Source organism: Gouania willdenowi, chromosome 20 (genome assembly GCF_900634775.1).
Source record: "Gouania willdenowi chromosome 20, fGouWil2.1, whole genome shotgun sequence".
NCBI classification, from domain to species: domain Eukaryota; kingdom Metazoa; phylum Chordata; class Actinopteri; order Blenniiformes; family Gobiesocidae; genus Gouania; species Gouania willdenowi.
The window spans coordinates 13,203,472-13,220,949 of NC_041063.1; the positions used below are offsets into that span (position 1 = coordinate 13,203,472).

Sequence of the window (17,478 nt, forward strand, 5' to 3'; positions counted from 1 at the left end):
GAATTGTATGTGAAGTGGATTGAACCAAAAAGTAAAACCATCCATGATATTGGTGAAGTGATTATTTTGGAGCAATACTTGAGAATGTTGTCCCCTGAGCTTCAGGTCTGGATTAAAGAACGTGACCCCAAAACTGCTCTGAAGGCAGCGGAACTGGCTGACGTTTTTGTGGCTGCGCGAGAGCAAGGACAAACATGGAGCCATGAAGAATGGAAGATGACCTGGGACTATAATTCGGCTCCACAGCGCCACCTAAGGGCAGAAGGTGTGAGTAAACCTCAAAATGTTGAAAATCAATCAAGGCGGCCACAGAAATATTCTGGGAGAAAACCTATCTGCTTCCTTTGTGGGATTGAGGGTCATACAAAACCCATGTGTCCCAAAAATACAGCTAAAATGACCCAAATGTGTTATGCTCCCTGGTCCCAAACTGAACTTTCAGTAAATAATCTCCAAACTGTGAAAATGGCCAACATTGAAGTGAATGGGACTGCTCTAAAAGCTCTGTTGGATTCCGGGAGTGACCAGACTTTGATTCATAAAGAACATGTCCCTTTGAACCAGATAAATGTGGCAGATACTATACCTATTTGTTGTATACACGGAGATAAGAAACATTATCCTACAGCTGATTTGTATCTAAAGATAGACGACCAAACTTACTTGCTAAATGTGGGCATTGTGGACAGTTTGCCATACCCGGTAGTTTTAGGCAGGGACTTACCAGTGTTATTTGATTTACTGGAGAAGGATCAAAGCCAAACTTGTTGTGCTGCTTTTACTCGTGCTCAAGCTCAAAAACGTGAAGAGACTTTTGATCTGCTTAGTGCTTTGCCCTTTTATAATGAGGAGTTTGAGACAAAACCTGGAAAGGCACGGAAATCACGGAGGAAGAGAAGACAAGAAAAGTTTCAACATACAATTGTGACGCCTATCGAAAATACGGAACCAGAGTTGTCTATTGATTTTGAAATGCCTACAGATATTGTTGAAATGCAAAAGTCTGATCCATCTTTAGTGCCTCTCTTCCAGGAAGTTGGAGCAGCAGCCGGAGAGATGTTCGAGTATATACTGGATAATGACATACTGTATCGCCAGCAGGGGACAGTACAGCAACTGGTTGCCCCCCAAGTGGTGAGGAGTACAATACTCAAATTGGGCCATTCAGTGCCCTGGGCTGGTCATCTTGGTAAGCACAAAACAGCAGCACGCATTCTTCACTATTTCTATTGGCCTGGACTCCACAAGGATGTAGCACAGTTCTGTCACAGTTGCCCTCAGTGCCAAATTACATCACCAAGAATGCCCTCCAGAGCTCCACTCCAAAACATGCCAATTATTGGAACTCCATTTGAACGTATAGGAATGGACATTGTTGGGCCTGTTGAAAGGAGTAAATCGGGATATCGCTACATGCTAGTTTTGAGTGACTATGCTACCAAGTACCCAGAGGTCTTTCCATTGAAAAATATCAAGGCGAAAACTGTTGCTTTCTGCCTGGTACAGTTTTTTTCACGAGTTGGGTTTCCTCGAGAAATATTGACAGATCAAGGCACTAACTTTATGTCCACTCTGCTAAAACAGGTGTATCAGCTTCTTGGCATCAGACGTCTGAGGACTACACCATATCATCCTCAGACTGATGGGCTGACAGAGCGCTTTAATCAGACCTTAAAGCAGATGCTCCGGAAATTTGTCAACAACACGGGCACAGACTGGGACCAATGGCTGCCATACCTCCTGTTTGCCTACCGGGAAGTACCCCAGGCCTCCACAGGTTTCTCTCCGTTTGAACTTTTGTATGGGCATGAGGTACGTGGACCACTCTCATTGCTCAGAGAGATCTGGGAGGAACAGGAGGGGAGGGGGGAACCTGTTAATGTGGTCTCATATGTTGTGCAGATGAGGGAGCGCCTGGAAAGGATGAGTGAACTGGCTCAAGCACACATGAAGAAGGCCCAGCAGCAGCAGAAGTCCGGGTATGACCAGTCAGCTCGTGAGAGATCGTTCAGCCCTGGACAACAAGTTCTTGTGCTTCTGCCGAGTGAAAACGATAAGCTGCTGGCTAAATGGCAGGGGCCAGTTAAGGTGATCAAGAAGCTCGGTCCGACAACATATCAGGTTGAAGGTCCAGGACGGCGCCACTCAAATAAAGTGCTGCATATAAATTTACTGAAAGAGTGGGTGGAGAGGCCTGGAAGGAGTGTGATGCTAATTAGAGGAGTGGAAGAAGAGGAGGAGGTTGAAGAGCAATACCTTCCATCTGCAGCTTCTGGTCAGGACTTTGATTTAACATACCTCTCACAAGAACAAAGAGGCCAGGTGAGCACACTTTGCAAAATGAATGTTTTTCAGCAAAACCCAGGAAGAACTGATATTGTTGAGCATGATATTGTACTCCAAGATTGTGCTACTGTTAAAAGACTCAGTTACAGGATTCCTGAGCGCCTGTGGATCTCGTTAAAGAAGGAGGTTGACCTAATGCTGTCCCTGGGGATCATTGAAGTTTCGAAAAGCGAGTGGTGTAACCCTGTGGTCCTGGTTCCAAAGAAGGATGGAACTATAAGGTTTTGCATAGACTTTAGGTACCTTAATTCTATATCACTCTTTGATTCCTATCCTACACCGAGAATTGATGACCTGCTTGAACGGCTTGGGAAGGCCAAATATCTGACAACTCTAGATCTCTCTAAAGGATATTGGCAGGTTCCCCTCACTGAGCGGTCCAGGAAATTGACCGCCTTCCGAACGCCATGGGGCCTCTTCCAGTTCACGGTGATGCCCTTTGGATTACATGGTGCACCAGCAACCTTTCAGAGACTTATGGATCAGGTACTCAGGGAATTTTCAAGTTTTGCAGCAGCATATTTGGATGACATTGTCATTTACAGTTCAAATTGGGAGGAGCATATGGACCACTTGCAAGCTGTTCTGCAGTGTTTGCAAGCATCTGGCCTTACTGTAAATCCAGCCAAGTGTGTCTTTGCAGCTTCCCAAACTGAGTACCTCGGACATGTCATTGGGGGTGGAGTGCTGCGGCCGCAGGTAAACAAAATAAAGGCTTTGGAATCTTGTTCCCTGCCCCAGTCAAAGAAGCAGCTGCGCTCCTTTCTGGGGATGGCTGGCTTCTACCATCGCTTCATTCCCCAGTTTTCTGCCCGGGCAGCAACTCTGACTGACCTGACAGGATCTCGGAATCCAAACCACATACAGTTGACAAAGGAAGCAGTGGCAGCCTTTCAGGACATACGTCAGTCACTGAGTAAGAAGCCAGTTTTATTTTCTCCAAATTTTGATGATCTCTTTATTGTGCAAACAGATGCTTCTGAAAGAGGACTCGGAACTGTTCTCTTGCAGGGACCCCAGCATGATCGCCACCCACTGGCCTACATTAGCAGGAAGTTGTTCCCCCGTGAGGTTCGATATTCAACAGTGGAAAAAGAAGCTCTCGCCATCAAGTGGGCCATTGATTCTTTCCGATATTACCTTCTCGGCCGTGAGTTTACCCTGGAGACGGACCACAAAGCCTTACAATGGCTCAAAAGGATGAAAGATACTAATGGGAGAATAACACGGTGGTATCTTGCCCTACAGCCTTTTTGTTTCTCCATTCAACACATCCCAGGAAAGGATAATGTAACAGCAGATTATCTCTCTCGCTGGGGTAGCGAGAGTCCTGAAGAGGGGGGGTGTGTGATGGCCGGGCCACACAGAGGTAACAGCTCCTAAATCATTTGATGATTGACATTGACATTATTCTCTGTCCCTTTAAGAACAGAGGTGGTGAGGGGCTGGCCTGGAGAGAGCTGGAGGCGGCCTTAAGTGGACCAGACCATTGTAGAGGGTGACTGAGGTTAAGGGGGCTGTGTTTGTCCCTTAGTTTTGGTTGTTTATCCCCTGTATTTCTCCTTATTTATATTTGGTATGATCCAAACTATATTTAAGTTGACTCCTGTCTCATTTGAGGCAGTTGGTTTTGTGTTAGTGCTTGTTGCACATGCTACCTCTTTGATTGGCCTGTGTTTGTCTGTGGCCAATAAAGCACCTTTTTTGGAATGTAATGCTGTTGTCTCCTTGCCTCACTGCTTGGACCCTAACACCTCTGAAACTTTCACCAAAATGTAGCTGAAGAAACTGTTGCACACTTAAACCTAATGCAAAATATGAAGCAAATCACTGTTTTTTAAACTGTAAAAGCTGTACATATAAAAAGCTATCCTACACATACAATCCACAGATTTTTGATTCATTTAAAACTAAGCCTACATTGCCTAAAAATGTGTGACTGTAAATGGTATCGTAAACATATACTCGCAATTTTTTTTTTTAAAACTCTATTACAGCACTTTGAATTGAGTGAACAAATAGTCAATGCAAAAATGGCATTTTATTCTTAAAATCTCCATGCTGCCTACATGCAATTTGTTGATTTTTTTCATATGTGAACAGTTGCTGTCTTGCACACAGGTAGCTGGCTTATTGAATTTGTGAATTCACATTTGACAATTCACTCAGTGAAACAGATTGTTTCTTATGCCAGAACATTGTAAATTCAAGCCTTAACTGATGTAAAATGTATATTTGAATGCCAACTTTTTCATCTTCCTACACTTGTTGCTCAGAATACAAGGGCAAAAAGACCAAAATGCATATGATAATGATGATTTTATCATAAATTTTACCTCAGCATTTTTACATTTATTTATTTTTAAAATAAATATGAAATCAGTATTGATCTGAAGAGAAGACGTGGGAAAATATTCCACAGGTTAAAAAGCTTCTTCTACAGAATGACTCTAAATTTTAGAGGAAAAGAAAAACCCATCTTTGAAATCCAAATGTTTCTGATCATAACTTGTTTATCATTAAGACTGAGGATATACTTTTTAATATCTAATGAACACATCAATGCTGTTCTTGTCTGTTCAGTCCTGGACATCAAAGTAATCAATCACAGGTTCATCTTTAGCCATCTTTGACCAGGAACTCCCACCAGCAGCCCTATTAAAAAAAGAAGAAGAAAAAATTAACACGTCTTTATATATTTCCACAAAAATCTGTCAAAAACGACACATTTTCCCCCTTTTTTTAAGACTAAACCCTTCCTGTTTTAAGGTCTGTTCGTACAACCAAACAGCAGAATAGATTGTTTTTAAACATGTTTCTCTAACATTAACACTGGAGACGTACTGGCTGCTGTGCTGCTTGATATGAGCAATGGGAGGCGGAGCCCTCATGGTCGTTTCTCGTTCTATCAGAGAGGTTAGTGAGCAGTTTGGGCAGGCTGACTTCCCCCTGAGGACACACAGATACAGAGCCACATCCTGAAAACCTCCATCAACACTTTGTGTTGTGATAATGATCCTTTGTATCTGGAAATAGTTGCTTACTTTTGGGCTGTAATGACCACGTTACGCTTGGGCTCACTGTCATAGCTCACACTCTCCACACAGTAAACCTCGGCCAGATCGTGGATAACCTTCCTGTGTTCTCTGTTCATGGGTGGGAAGCAATGGCTTCTCTTTGACTGTTTGCCCTGCAGAAATATAATATTTGACAAAGCAAAATATTCACACAAACTTCTTTAAAAAATTTTTTTTTTAAAAAATGCAATAAATGCTACACAAGATATGACCAAATCATACATTTCTGATATGCTGTTTAACAAACAAGAAGATAAATTAACAAGAAGACATTTTCTGATATGTTAATCTTGTGGACTGCAGCTTCATCACAAGTCCTTGAGTCGTTGTGCTTCTTTACAAGATCTAGAAAAGCACGACTTTATCCTCAGTTTGCTTTGAAATCCTTTTTCCTGAGAGAGAGAGACACTGCTGGTGCAGAAGAACCACCTCGTTTCTTGTTTCTAAGCTCACTTGCCTGTATTTCTCACCAGGTTTCTCCCACACATCATCATCAATGTGTTGTTTTTTTGTTCTTCAATATGTTTTATATGCTTCAACTCAACAACAGTTTAAATTGGAATTTCTTCAAAGCAGAGAAAAATCATCATGCTGCCAATTTTCCCCCCACAATTCCCTTCCTGTTTCTGCCACTAGAGGGCCCACAAGTATACAATTCAATACATGATACATCTATGTTAAGATTACAAGCTGGGAAATTGGAGCCTGATATACCTTATTGGCAAGATCAACCAGATTCCTGATCTCCTCTTCTATTTCTGTGACAAATTTAAGGTCCTTCCTGGAGAAAAAAGAGAAGAGTTTTAAAGTCAGTACAGCTGAATCATCGTCATCTACACCAACACACACTCAGCCAATGTCCTGTGCTGAAGTATCAGGTGACTGCTGAAGATGCAGGCATTGAAACTCAAACCTGGCATCATCTTTGAGGCTGTCACTGTAAACTGAGGTCGAGCGAATATTGAAGGGGTCTGAGGACGGATCGATCTGCAACGCCTCTGCCAATCGTCGGTTTCTCTCTAAAGTGGCACATTCCTGATCACACTCCAGCCTGAGAAATAGAAGATAATAAATCTTTATTGTCCACCGAGGCAGGACATTGTATAGAAATATTTAAAAAGGGGAAGAATAATGACAGAATAATGACAGTCTGCAGCAGTTTTTCTAGTTTGCACTTCTACGTATACATGAAATATGTGGTAAACTGACCATATTCAAGCAATAAGTGACAGATATTAGTTCCAACAGGGTCTTAACTTTAAATTTCCTAGATTTTGGGAACAATTTCTTAATTTGAGGAAAATTTTGAGGATTTTGTAAAAAGTTTTAGTTTTTTACAACTGTTTAACATTAAAAATGCAAACATGAGTTATAAGCACAGGGAAAACTTTTAGCCCCTGCAAATATTGCTGAGTTTCATTCACACAGTGATTCATGTTTTCTCTGTCATTTTCACCTGTGGGCCTAATGAGTTTTACACATGCTGCTATGTGACTGTAAAGCTCATCTATGAATGGAAAATAGCTCTAATAGAAGCTGGACAAAAAAATTGTATTTCCTGTCATTAAATTGAATAAAAACACTTTAATTCTATCCATTAGACCCAAAATAAACAGCTGGTTTCCTCATGCGCTTTACCTCGCCTGTTTCCGCTCCTTCTTCGTGAGCAATGGGGCAATGTCCATCGTCTCTCCGAGCTGCATATCAGAGAGTTTACTGGCCATCGCAATTGCTGCATACCTGCAAGCCAAAAACAGTTGCTTTACAGTCACAATACATCGGTTAATCTGAAACAAATGAGGTTTTGTCGCTTTCTGTTAGAGCAAGGTGTTCTACTTATGTACTCTCCTTTGTTTTAAAGGAAAATGCATTTTTATTGATTCAGCGTTCAAATTAATGCTGCGTTTTGAGCATTTTGTGGATGTTTTTTTTAGATCTTCCCATCATCAAAGTTTTGAAATAAAATACAAATTTTCCCCTAAAAAACTATTTGTATTTATTGAAAAAGCCCATTTTAACAATCTTGTAATAAATGGAAGTAGACATACATTCAATTGGTTCACTTGACTAAAGCTCACCTCTGATATGAACTGGCTGCTTCTGGGCAAACCACAGTCTCTTTCCTCCTGCCACAGCCACACTCTACAGCTACCTGCAGGCCAACAATCAGATGACCAATGAATGAAAATGTCAAAATGGGGATAGACAGAGACAACTCTCACTGCTAGACTGCTGAACAGCAAATCCACACACGTGAGGATAAAAGACCAACAATGAAAGCCTGCACTGTTGTCAGCAGGTGCATACCTTTGCGGTGCAGGGGCTGAGCGGACAGCTGCTGCCAGTGTGGCAGGGGGCGGAGCATGGGTGGCTGCAGTCTGGGCGGGGCAGCATGCAGGGCTGCTGGCAGCGTCCGTCTGAGAGGCAATCCCCACGGTGGCAAATCCTTCTGCAGCGGTGCATGTCACAGGGCAGTGTTTTGTTACACACGAGGCCACAGGAAATGTCTTGAAGGTGGCAGGGGATGTTGCTGCGTTGCTGCGGGTGAAAAATAAATAAATGAATAAATAAATAAAATGAGTTGGTCGGCAAAGCTCATTTATGAGCTCATGGGCATTACCTCATGCTTTCCCATGCACCATTTCTGAGTGAGGTACGTACAGGGCGGACACTTCTCCTCACTGTGGCAGTTGTGAAAAACTAAATCGGAGACAAAAGTTAGAAGATTGGGTAAAATATGAATCTGAATTCCAACACCTGAGGATGCTCAGTTCTCACATGTTGCTTGAATATTGATTACCTGAACCAATTCAATGTCAATTAATTTGTCTAATGATGAGGATTTTTGCCTGGAGACACAACTCAGACACACTTTACAGTCAACGTTCTTTGAAAACATTTAAGAACTCATACAATAACTCAATTTTTCATATTACACAATTAAAAAACAATATTCCATGACTACAACATATACAATAATACAACATAAATTAAGATGTTCTGAGCCAAGAGCTCCTATTACACTGGATTAATAAACTCATAAATTAATACTACAACAAAGCTTAGAAAGTGTTTTTCAAAATAAAAAGATGATTAATGTATTTTAAACAATAGATAAGATTTTTTTTTAAAGAAAATCCAATTAACCCCTCGGGGTGCATTTATGGATCCATTTGGAAACCATTTCTTGATATAAGGTTTTTAAAACAGGCGTTAATTGTTCAGGCTGTGACTTTAGCTTTAGGAGTAAACCCCTTATGTAACATCAAACAGAAGTGTCTGAATTAAAAGCCTCACCCCAGCTCTAATGTAGAACTGCTGTTGGAAAACATGAAAAAGCCCAAAGTAAATAAAACCCTACTTCACTACCTGGGTGCTCACACTCGTGTCTTCTTGTACACAGGCTTTTGCACTCAGGCGGCTTGGTGCCACAGGGGACAGGCGGGTACAGCACAGACAGCCCACAGTGACACGTCAGCTCATCAAAACCTGCAGGCAGGACCAATCACAACACAGAGACCACTTAGTGCAAAAGTATCAACAGAAAGGAGACAGAAGCTGACATTGTGATCCTTTAAAATAAATCAGGTTTCACTAAATGGTGATATTTAGATACAATGATGTATTGAAGCTGGGACTGACTGGACTGCCAGCATGGTTCACAGTTTCCTTTGTGGCACGGTTCCTGGCAGCGGTGGAGGCCACAGTTGAGCTTGTAGCCGCAGATCAAAGGACACTTGTGCTCCATAGTCTGGACCGACAGAAAAAATAAAATAAACATTCCTCATCAAATTATGGGATCTTGTGTTTCCATTCAAATAAATCTTTTCAATGGACATTTTTTTCCCAGAACTTTAGCTTTGATGGTCCAAATACAGTGTCATGGCAAACAGGTGATAGAACATTAACAACTGCGTTGCAAATAAGTAGAACCAATGCCTTTACTAGTCATTATATTTGTGTGTGTGTGTTTGTATAAATATGTACGTGTCCATATTTTAATGTTTTTCTTATATTATTACTAATTTTATATATAATAAAACTATTGTCATTATTCCCATGTTATTTAAGCTTCATGTATTTATTACCAATGTGTGAAGTGCTTTTTTTCTTTCCTTCTTTTTGCTGCTATAATAAAGAATAATAATTAGCTTGAAAGCAGCCTGTTTAGCTCAAAGATTCTCTTAAAGCACAAATTGTGCAAACAAAATGTAGAAAAAGACAATTCTGAAATGAACAAATCATTTTGGGGATGATATCTGCATTAAAAATACACTCCTGAGCAATAAAAAAAAAAATACATAACTGTTGATATTCAGATGAGATTACATTTGTTATTCCCTGTGAGAACTTCCTGTCCTCAAAGCCGAAAGGTGTCTCAATGTGAAAACTAGAAAGCACATGCTGAAATGACTTTCTGTGTTGACACCTAAAAACAGTTCACTAACCACACAACACAGCTCGCCGCACTTGTGTCGACCACAGGAGCGTTTTTTGTTGCAGCGTCTCTCACAAGTAAAAACCAGCTCATCTGATACAGAAACCAGAGTTAGAGGAGTGAACTGACGCCTTTTATTGAAGCACATTATAACATTATAACCTACCCTCTGTTTGGATCTTTATACACGGCACCTCCTGAAAAACAAACAAAAGTAAACAGACCCAAAGACGGTAAAAGCACAAAAATGATGAAGTCCTGCTGCTGTTTATGAGCAAACCTTGGTCTTAGAACCACATCGGCACCTGACAGTGGAGTTCAGGGAGCAGGGTCCACACACACCCTCGTGGCACAGCTTCTCACACAGATGGATGGTGTCTGAAACAGCACAGGGTGCTTATCTTTGACTAAGAAACTGTAAACTAATAAGGTGCAAAATATCGTGTTTTTTTAGCCATAGATCTTCTAATGAGGAAATTTCAAATATTTTAGGCCACATTTGTAAAAACAGTGGAGGATTACTTTAAAGCAGCTTTGATTGTACATAGTACATAGTTTCTTGTGGGATTTGTGCTGATCATTGAGGATTTTGCTTGTCTTTATTTTTCTGAATAAGATCGCTTTTGTGATAGATCAGATTGAATAAGCTGAAAAAGCTAATATTTATCTTTTGTACTATGATTACTGTTGAATTTGATGATTTCGTGAGGTTCCTTAGATGACTCTAAAAGCCAGAAGGCTCCGTTTTTAAAATCAAAGCAAGTGACATAGTGTCCTTCCTTGTTACAATGCTGTAAAACCCATTTTAAAGGGGACATATCATGGTTTTAAATCCTTCCTTTTTACATATAAATCATACAGTTGTGGTCTATATAAAGCGGAACTGCAATGCTTGGGTGTGAATTCCTCATTATTATAGCTCCACAGGCCCCTTTTCTGATGTGCTTCTGAGAGCAACTCGTTTTGGTGCGGTCTCTTTAAATGTAAATGAGACACTCCATACCCCGCCCCCTCTTCAGGTGACACTCGGTTCAACTCCACCCTGTTCGGCCATTTTTGTAGTTTGATAGAAGAGATACGGCTATGTAGCGGCGCATAAACTTTTTATTCAGAGGTTATTTACAAAATGTCAACAACGGAATACTTGTCCATCCAGCCTTACATGTTCGAGCCAGAGTCGGACCCAGCTGAGCGAGATGAAAATGAAGATGATGAACCTGCAGAACCCTAACAAGTGAGCTAACACAAGCACTGAGCTAACGCTAGCGCCAAGCTAACGTCACGAAATGCATTTAATACAGTCTTTTCAAAGACAAAAACGGCAAAATGAAATGACTAATGAAAACTTTAGACTTAAATTAAATCACGTAGGCCATATCATCAAGGATCTAAAACGAGCACACAGCGCTAACATATGAAGACGGTGCAACTGCTAATGCTAACAAAACAACGACATGGACGTCTTATCATCACACTTTTTAGCGTTATTTACAGCTTACCGAAGTGCTCTGTTCGTCGTCTCCAAAGATAAAAGGAATTGAACCCTCAATCAGACAAAGTCTTTCTGTAAATCCTTCTTTATACTGGCGGAGGTTGCAGAAGCAGTCATCCTTGAAGTGCTGCGCGCACACAAAAATGGCCTTACCCACAGATGTGGGTACATTTCTGTGAAAAATAAAACTCAACCAGGCACTTTGAAAAGGTTCTGATGCTGGGAGACGGTGTAATGAAGCGTGTGGGTTACTACATCCAACAACCGAACATTTTGACTTATCCTCTCGTAACTTCAGCATCCTTGAGCTTGGACTACAAAATAAAAGCGAGAAATAAAAATGGCAGATTACTGGAAGTGTTGGACCTGGAGTTGATGTACTAATTTGGCAGTTCCGCTGCAAATACTGTGATGCAATAGTTCAAAAAACGTAATAGAGAATAGAAAAATCAAAACAGATTGAAAAATATGAGCAAAACAGAATATAAAGATATCTACGGAGCACCTGAAGAGACTAATTTGATTTTTTCTGTACTTCTAAGCACTCTAAATATACAACAAAATGCATTTAAGGGCTAAAAAAGTGGATTTAGCACGATATGTCCCCTTTAAACTAAATACTTTCACAATGTTTCTCTCCCAATTACGGCCTTATTCCAAAGCTTTGTGAGACAACTGTTGAACATGTGCATTCCTTACCACTGGAGCCACAGGCCAGAGGTTTGTTGCAGGTCTTCCCACATGACGGAATGGGATCAGAGCAACTTTTTCGCTCCGAGTAGCCAAATTCCAGCAGTTTGCTCAGCTGCGTTTGGCCACATGGACACATCTTTACCAGGCTGGGGGAGCGCGGGCACGGCTGGCACAAGCCGCGATGACACACCCGCTGACAACAATGAGCTTCGCAGCTCAACATCCTGAAGAGGAGAAAGAGAGAGAGAAATCGTGATGAGAAAGCCATCTTAAACTGAAAAAAAGCCTCAGACGGGCATCATCACTGTTGACTTACTTCCCGCAAATCTTCTGACAGGAGAAGTGACCCGATCCATCAAATCCTTCTTTGTCCGTCCCACACAGGACATCCCGAGTAGTAACGCCACAGTAACACACTGCAAACAAACACAGTGAACACTTACATTTCCAATTTCTTTCTCACCTGCATCTAAACTCTGTTATATCATTGTTAAACTCACCCTGTTTAACCTGCAGCTGGCATGGTGGGCACGGCCCGCTGTGGCACACCTTTACACACGAGTGTTCAGCACAGTTGAGTGTACAACCACACGACTGGTTACACTGGAGCGCTGCTCCCTGCCCGCAGCGCATTGGCTGACTGCTCATGGAACACACAGGGAAAGACAAAATAGACAAAGTGAGAGGAATAGATAGTCACTAAACTTTGTGGGCATTCAGCTCTTGTCCATAACTAGCATACAGTATTCTAAAGACTTATCTACCTTGTTTTTCCACAGATGCAAGATTTTGTTACAAACGCTGGACACTGAGGACAAGGTCCAGGGTGGCACAAACTGAGGAGAAACAAATGATGTTAGTTAAAACAACACTAGTCTGACATCATGGAATACAAAGAAATCTATCGTATGATTTATTTTGGGTTTGTGGATTAAACAGCTCAAAATAGAGATGTTTCCTAAGTTGAAATGTAATCCCTTTAATGTTCCGTTTAGTAGCTGTGATATCACGTTTGATTTTACTGTAATATGTACAGTACATTCATGCATGGATGCATTTTATAAGCTGCTAATTGAGGGCCCAAGTATATATTTCTCCTTCCTGTTCACCATTAAACTTCTAAATATTCAGTATTCTCTTAAAGCAAAACTGATAGAATGTTTGATTTATGAATTAAGATGTTTAAAATGTTCCACTGCACACATGTTTGTTGTTTGATTACAGCTCACATGTTACAGGGATGGTTGCAGTCCAGTCCGCTCCTTTTCTTCCCACACATGTCTCCACAGCTGTGGGGAATCTCACTGCGCTGCCACTCAGGGTTGGTCACTTTACCTGTAGATCACACCCAGACTTAAGAGAACAAGATCTCAAACAGTAAAAATATTTGACTTCAGGGATCCTTCACTGTTTTTACAAGTTTGGCCTAAAATCTTGAAAATGTACTTATTAGAAGATCTATGCCTAACAAAACACATTATTATGCACCATATTCATTTAATTGCCTTTTGTAAAAGGGTCTGCTTTACAGTTTTAGACCATGGGTTCCACCATCTTAAAATCACGGGATTGAAGGCGTCACAAGACCCAACTGCCTCGAAACATCCCATTGTTTTCTTCTGGAGTGAAGCATTTAGCCTGCTTTTTAGATCATTTAGCAGCTTTTTTGGTCAAAATGACAACTAATGCTGCTTTTGGTTGTTCTAAAAACACAGGAAAAGTTAAAGATGCCAATGTAACCCTCTTTTGTTTATTGAACTACAGGTCTCCCACCAAAAAGGACTTCTATCCTCAGGTTTTGTGTGTCAGTCCGTAGTTACTTGCTAACTTCACCCAACAGAGCATCATTCGCAGCGCGCTCTGAGGGCAGTTTAAGATGCCTTAGGAGAGCTCTTCTTCTCTGCTTCATTGTCTACTACAAAACCAGAGTTGGAACGGCAATTAAATGAATATGATGCATAACAATGCATTTTGTTAGACATAGATCTTCTAACAAGTACATTTCAAAGATTTTAGGACAAACATGAAAAAAACAGTGGAGGATCATTTTAAGCACTCACCACAGAAGCAGGTGTAAGAGGTTGGGTGTTTTAGTGCAACATTCTGACAGGCTGGACATCGCCAACCCTCCGCTGAATCTGAAAAAACCACAAAACATCAAAACCTTTAACCTTCAAAGAAGCAGTCAAAGAGCTGAGAAAGTGTGTTTGGGGTGTGTACCATCTGCCTGTGAGGCTGGAGACCGAGCCCATTTCTTGATGCAGTTCAGATGGAAGACGTGGAAGCAGCTCTGGCAGCTCCACACCGGAGCCATGAGGCGGATGACATCACAGCACACCATGCACTCATACTTCTCCTCAGACAGCTGTTCAATCAGGCAGCCTGTGGACAACATCCAGACAACAATAATCGATCCCTCCCTGCTGAGACACTGTGAGATTTTTCCAATCATCTTATTCAACCCCAGCTCAAACTGGGCGACTCAATTGAAGTGTCGGAATGTTCGCAGCTAACAATTCATGTTCTCACACTATACGGACCGACATGACACGATCTGACTGCTCACACTGCATGTCCATACATGAGACATCAGAGTCTGGCATCCGGAAATATAACGGAAAATTAGGGGGAAAAAGACCTCTGAAGCATCGCCATTGAAACAGAAGAAGAAGAACCCTGAAGTGGATAGACACTCGCGATGCTAAGCTTTGGTAATTTGTGCGATTCTCTGTGAAGAAGCTTAAAAAAAAAAAAAAAAAAAAAGACATGTGTGGACCAGGAATTGGCTGGGCAGGCGTGGGCAGTACGGTCCATCAATTCCACAGCGTCCTACAGTGTTTACGCATGCACAGTGTGGCGTTTGAGGTAAGCCGGTTCCTGATATCCTCACGTGGAGTGACCAAAATTTCAAACATGGTTGATTTTCTTGCGACCATACAATTGCTGATCGGGAGCTGGCCGTAACTCTCGAGGTGTTTTATTGCTTCTCATGACATCTACTGTAGTATACAGTCTACTACCCGATGCATGACACAATTTAGCCGAGACTCGGCCCGATCCCAAAAATAGACTCATGAATCAAGAGTGAAAAATCAGCTCAAAATGGACCAATGAATCACATCAGTCTCACCTGTCTGTGTCTCTTTGCTCTTGGGCGTCCTGTCCCAGCTCCTCAGACCAGCCTTGTGGTTGGGATGGTTTGGTCTTCTCCCATCTCTGGTCTGAGGACCTGCATGTCCTTTTGGGTCTCTTGCAGCTCTCCTGGTTGAGTCATGAGTCTCTCTGTCATTCGGAGCACTGGCAGCACTTTGTGAACCTGGTTCTTCATGGGCTGGTGGTTTGGGGGGCTTGATTGGTCCATGTCGCTTCTTTACCTCACTGTGTTTCCTCTGATGCTCCTCCGATAGAGTCATCCTCTCTTCATCCCTCTCTCTGATGTCTGAAGGTTTTCTTCCTTCTGCAGCTTGTGGTGGTAAAGCCTTCATGTCATGCTGTGAATAACTGTTTTTCTCCTTCTGTTCTCCCTTCTTCTGCTCACGCCCAAACCTCCTGGGCTTCTTGACCCTGGCATTTTGATCTCCACTGGCTAAATTCTGATTTACATCTTCTCTCCACCAGTCTGGTCCATCCTCTGTAGATCTGTTGCTCCCACTGTACGGGACAAAATCGCCTCCAGCTCTTTGATGAAAGAATCCCGAGCTATCAAAGCTCCCGTTAAATTCTCTATTTCCATCTCTTCTTCCTCTTCCTCTTCTTTTGGCCGTGTCGCGCTGGTACTCTGCAGCGTGTGAACTTTGTATTGGGGGTTTATATTCCTGGTCAAAATGTCTGTACTGTTGAGAGTGATCTAAACTATGACCGCTCATGTGTCTGTCATGTTCGTGCCGGGGTCGACCTCGTCTAAATCTGCCCTGGTGTGGTTTTGGATGCTGCGATTCATCCCGAACAAGGTCAAGTGGATCTGGTAACAGAAAAGTAACAGTATTAATAGTTAAGTTATATTTGAAATGGAAATTTAACAAGAAAATGCACTGAATGTTACTGAAGTCATAAAATATGTTTCAATGATTAGTAATTAGTAGTAGTAATCAGTCATTGATAGAGAGATCATATATATATATATATATATATATATATATATTTACTTACATTTTTGGATATAAAAACATGCATTGTGTTAAAATTACTTCTCTGCAAATCTCCTCCCATTAGGAGCAGTGGATGGAAATGGTCCCAGTTATAAATATCAACAATATAAATACAATCACATTAAAAAGTAATTATTTGATAATAAAACTAAAATTAATATTTTTACAATTTCCTATAATAATCACATATTTAACAGTTGTTGTCACACTCAGTAATGAATTTACTGTAAAACAGAAGTGATATCAGGAAACAGACGACGAATGGAAACTTAACTTAAACACAACAAAATCAAAATGTCCACATAATTTGACACATTAAACCATTAATAACCTTAATAATGGCAGTTAATCCCTGCAGCCTATAATGACATAAGTATTTATTGATGTGTCACCTTCTGTAATAAGTTTCCTGGTGCAGCGTCCAAAGGTCTCCGCCTCATGTCAGCTAAGCTAACGTTAGCATCAATTCAGAGAGCTAAGAGTCAACAATCAATAATAAAATAAAGAGTATACTTACAGATATGAAGTGATATAAATCCAACATACGCGGCTGATATACTAGTAGTTATGATTTAATTTAAGTTTTTATTTTTATTTTTTATGGACCTCTTAAAAATAAAACAAAACAGGATGTTATTTACCCGACGAGCCTTCAGCCATCCAGTAACAGTCAGGAGCTTCTTTCGGTCACGCCACACGTTTAAAGAGCTCACACGATCTGACAATAGATAACAAATAACCCCAGAGAGTCAGAGACAACACTCCCACACTTTAAACTACTGTCTAAGTACTTTGATACGGACCAGACTGCGTAAAAACAACAATATTGTACCACCTCGTCCCCGTCAGGATACAGCCACAGACAGAGCTAAGAGTTAGCAAGTTAAACCTATTATAAGCGCCAGCTTCCGGTTAGTATTTTCAAAACAAGGGCATGTATTTGATGCCACGATCCCAATGAGTCATGGAATGACGTAATCGTTTCATTTTTAAACCTTCAATTACTAAACACGTTCTATAAAATGTAATTTTGTAAAAGGTCTGCTCATAGTTAAGCATAAATTAATGAACGAGATCACTTTTGTTGTAATGAGCGCTATATAAATAAAGTTGAATATAATTGAATGAATGAACGTGTCAATAACTAAATACTAACAACTATTTTTTTTAAACGTTGCTATGTACATCTATATTATGTAATGTAGGATACTATGTAATATATTATATAAATGTATGTCTCTTAGATTATTCTACACACGCACATACTCTGTGTATTTTATCACA

At 40.9% G+C, this 17,478-nt stretch overlaps 1 protein-coding gene across 4 annotated transcripts; it reads right to left on the reverse strand.

Annotated features, from left to right (window-relative positions):
* Positions 1 to 4,368: 4,368 nt before the first annotated feature.
* On the reverse strand, positions 4,369 to 17,098 carry nfx1 (nuclear transcription factor, X-box binding 1). Of its 4 annotated transcripts, none has more exons than XM_028434783.1 (24): positions 17,030 to 17,098; positions 16,836 to 16,912; positions 15,177 to 16,007; positions 14,267 to 14,428; positions 14,107 to 14,184; positions 13,276 to 13,381; positions 12,811 to 12,882; positions 12,547 to 12,686; positions 12,363 to 12,462; positions 12,053 to 12,270; positions 10,142 to 10,239; positions 10,028 to 10,058; positions 9,872 to 9,954; positions 9,066 to 9,174; positions 8,793 to 8,912; positions 8,044 to 8,123; positions 7,731 to 7,961; positions 7,502 to 7,575; positions 7,062 to 7,163; positions 6,337 to 6,474; positions 6,138 to 6,204; positions 5,391 to 5,536; positions 5,191 to 5,295; positions 4,369 to 5,001 (listed from the first exon to the last, which is right to left on the reverse strand). In XM_028434783.1, the coding sequence occupies exons 2-24, from the start codon at positions 16,852 to 16,854 to the stop codon at positions 4,926 to 4,928; spliced, it is 3,186 nt and encodes a 1,061-aa protein (XP_028290584.1). In that variant the 5' UTR covers positions 16,855 to 16,912; positions 17,030 to 17,098; the 3' UTR covers positions 4,369 to 4,925. The 4 variants fall into 4 exon arrangements, with proteins under 4 accessions (XP_028290584.1, XP_028290583.1, XP_028290585.1 ...); XM_028434782.1 differs by having other exon boundaries at positions 16,998 to 17,097; XM_028434784.1 differs by lacking the exon at positions 17,030 to 17,098 and having other exon boundaries at positions 16,712 to 16,849.
* Positions 17,099 to 17,478: the final 380 nt, after the last annotated feature.

What these genes read in the sequence shown, in the direction of transcription:
- nfx1 (XM_028434783.1), bottom strand. An exon ending in GATGTGGTTCTAAGACCAAG is followed by an intron (nt 10,059 to 10,141) that starts GTTTGCTCATAA and finishes TTTGTTTTTCAG; the next exon opens with GAGGTGCCGTGTATAAAGAT. An exon ending in AAGGAGCGGAAACAGGCGAG is followed by an intron (nt 6,475 to 7,061) that starts GTAAAGCGCATG and finishes TCTATTTCTCAG; the next exon opens with GCTGGAGTGTGATCAGGAAT.